We start from the raw sequence: 2,601 nt of genomic DNA, 5'->3' as shown, positions 1-2,601 counted from the left end.
AAAAGCAAATTTAGGCTAGAAAAATCTGCAGATGCACAAAGATATAAATAAAATAGGCATTTCTTTGGGGCAAAAAACTCAAATGGCACAAATGACTTGTCAAAATGTCACTTGAAAAGACATGTGGGGCCGGACAAGGTGACTCACGCCTGTAATCCCAGCATTTTGGGAAGCTGAGGCAGGCGGATCACCTGAGATCAGAAGTTCGAGACCAGCCTGACTAACATGGAAAAACCCTGTCTCTACTAAAAATACAAAATTAGCTGTAACCATAGTTACTCGGGAGGCTGAGACAGGAGACTCGCTTGAACCTGTGAAGCAGAGGTTCCAGTGAGCCGAGATCTCGCCATTGCACTCCAGCCTGGGCAACAAGAGCAAAACTCAGTCTCAAAAAAAAGAAAAAGAAAAAAAGAAGGCTGGGCACGGTGGCTCACGCCTGTAATCCTAGCACTTGAACACCTGAGGTCAGGAGTTCAAGACCAGCCTGGCCATCAGGGTGAAACCCCATCTTATTAAAAAATGAAAGAAAAAAGGAAAAGACCTGTGGACTCAGTGTAAATATAAATCACTGTAAATTGTAACTGCAAAAAGTGACTTAAAAACAAGCTTGATAAGACTCAATTGTATGGAGTAAAAATGGAAACAAGAGTTGAAATCCTCTCTACAGTCTTATTGACCTCAATTGTGATGATGGTTCATTACAAAGAACACACTTTAATTCCCTATATTTTAATGTTTGCTTCTTCCACAACGTCTCCAGTTTATTGATTAGGTCAGATTTATTTTAATAGTTTTCCTAATTTTTTAGAATAACAACATAAAAAGTAGGACTGGGGAGAAATACTTTATCAACTGGTTTAAAAACCATGTTTCAACCAGGTACAGTGGTTCACACCTGTAATCACAACACTCTGGAAGGCCAAGGTGAGAGGATCACTTGAGCCCAGGGATTCAAGGCCAGCTTGGGCAACATAGTGAGACTCCATCTCTACAAAAAATTTTAAAAAATTAATTGGCCAGGTGCAGTGGTGCATACCTGTGATCCCAGCTACTTGGGAGGCTGAGGTGTGGAGGATCACTTAAGCCTACGAGGTAGAGATTGTAGTGAACAGTGGTCTTGCCACTATACTCCAGCCTGGGCAACGTAGCAAGAACTTTATCTTAAAAATAAAACCCATGCTTCATGAAGATGCAGACTGATTATGTCACTTTTCTTGACACCCAAGGATGCACGCTGTTTATTTTTCTTCTTGTGTTTATTGCCATGACAGACCAGCTCTCACAAGTTAAGGCTGTATGAGAGAGATGACTACCGAGGCCTTATGTCTGAGCTCACTGACGACTGCGCCTGTGTCCCTGAACTCTTCCGTCTCCAAGAGATCTATTCCCTCCACGTGCTGGAGGGCTGCTGGGTCCTCTATGAAATGCCCAACTACCAGGGGCGGCAGTATCTGCTGAGGCCAGGGGACTACAGGAGGTACCATGACTGGGGTGGTGCTGATGCCAAGGTTGGCTCCTTGAGACGGGTCATTGATTTGTACTAAGCTGTGACTGCCTTGTACGATCCATATAGAAACATAATAAATATACAAATTGTGCCCCCCGCACTCAGTGGCTCTTGTTAATCTTTATTTATTTATTTTATAACTTATTTGTTTTGTTATGGAGTCTTGCTCTGCCACCCAGGCTGGGGTACAGTGGCATGATATCGGCTCACTGCACCGTCCACCTCCCGGCTTCAAGTGATTCTCCTGCCTCAGCCCCCTGAGTAGCTAGGGTTACAGGCATGTGCCACCACGCCTGGCTAATTTTTGTATTTTTGGTAGAGATGGGGTTTCACCATTTTGTCCAGGCTGTTCTACAGCACTTGACCTCAAGTAATCTGCCCGCCTCGGCCTCCCAAAGTGCTAGGGATTACAGGCGTGAGCCACCTAACCCGGCCCTTATGTTTAAATAATAACTGAATTCTAATAGACGGCAAGCCCTGGCAACTTACCTGACCCTGAAAGATGTTTTGAATGCCTGCTCATTTCCTAGTCAGGCAATAGTATCTACAGAATATCCATTCCTGTCATGGAAAGGAGAGAGGAGTGACAATTTCTGCCTTTCATGAGCTACAATCTGAAGGAAAGAAGAAAGATGAGCATAACAAAAAATGCTTCAGAAGTCACACAAAGGAAAAAGTGTAGGACCCATAGTGGCTTGTGGCTGAAATGCCAAACACAAGGGATTGCTAGAGGGATTAGGGAAGCTGAAGTCTCAGATAAGGTTAGTCAAAAGAAATGCGAGCTCACGCCTGTAATCCCAGCACTTTGGGAGGCCAAAGTGGGCGGATCACCTGAGGTCAGGCGTTCAAGACCAGCTTGGCCAACATGGTGAAAACCTGTCTCTACCAAAAATACAAAAATTAGCTGGGTGTGGTGCTGGGTGCCTGTAATCCCAGCTTATTTGGGAGGCTGAGGCAGGAGAATCCCTTGAACCTGGGAGGCAGAGGTTGCAGTGAGCTGGGATGGTGCCACTGCACTCCAGCCTGGGCGACAGAGCCAGACTCCATCCCGAGAGAGAGAGAGAGAGAGAGAGAGAGAGAGAGAGAGAGAGAGA

General features: G+C 45.3%; 1 protein-coding gene across 1 annotated transcript in view; it reads left to right on the top strand.

Moving 5' to 3' along the window:
* CRYGA (crystallin gamma A) overlaps positions 1–1,607 on the top strand; it is a 3,329-nt gene extending 1,722 nt beyond the window's left edge. Inside the window, exon 3 of the mRNA XM_037745062.1 lies at positions 1,272–1,607. Coding sequence (XP_037600990.1) covers positions 1,272–1,544 — 273 coding nt within the window. The 3' untranslated portion in view covers positions 1,545–1,607. The remainder of the gene's footprint in view (positions 1–1,271) is intronic.
* The last annotated feature ends 994 nt before the right edge of the window (positions 1,608–2,601 follow it).

Source organism: Cebus imitator, unplaced genomic scaffold (genome assembly GCF_001604975.1).
Source record: "Cebus imitator isolate Cc_AM_T3 unplaced genomic scaffold, Cebus_imitator-1.0 Scaffold191, whole genome shotgun sequence".
Taxonomy (NCBI): Eukaryota; Metazoa; Chordata; class Mammalia; order Primates; family Cebidae; genus Cebus; species Cebus imitator.
This window is presented reverse-complemented; position numbering and strand designations above follow the sequence as displayed.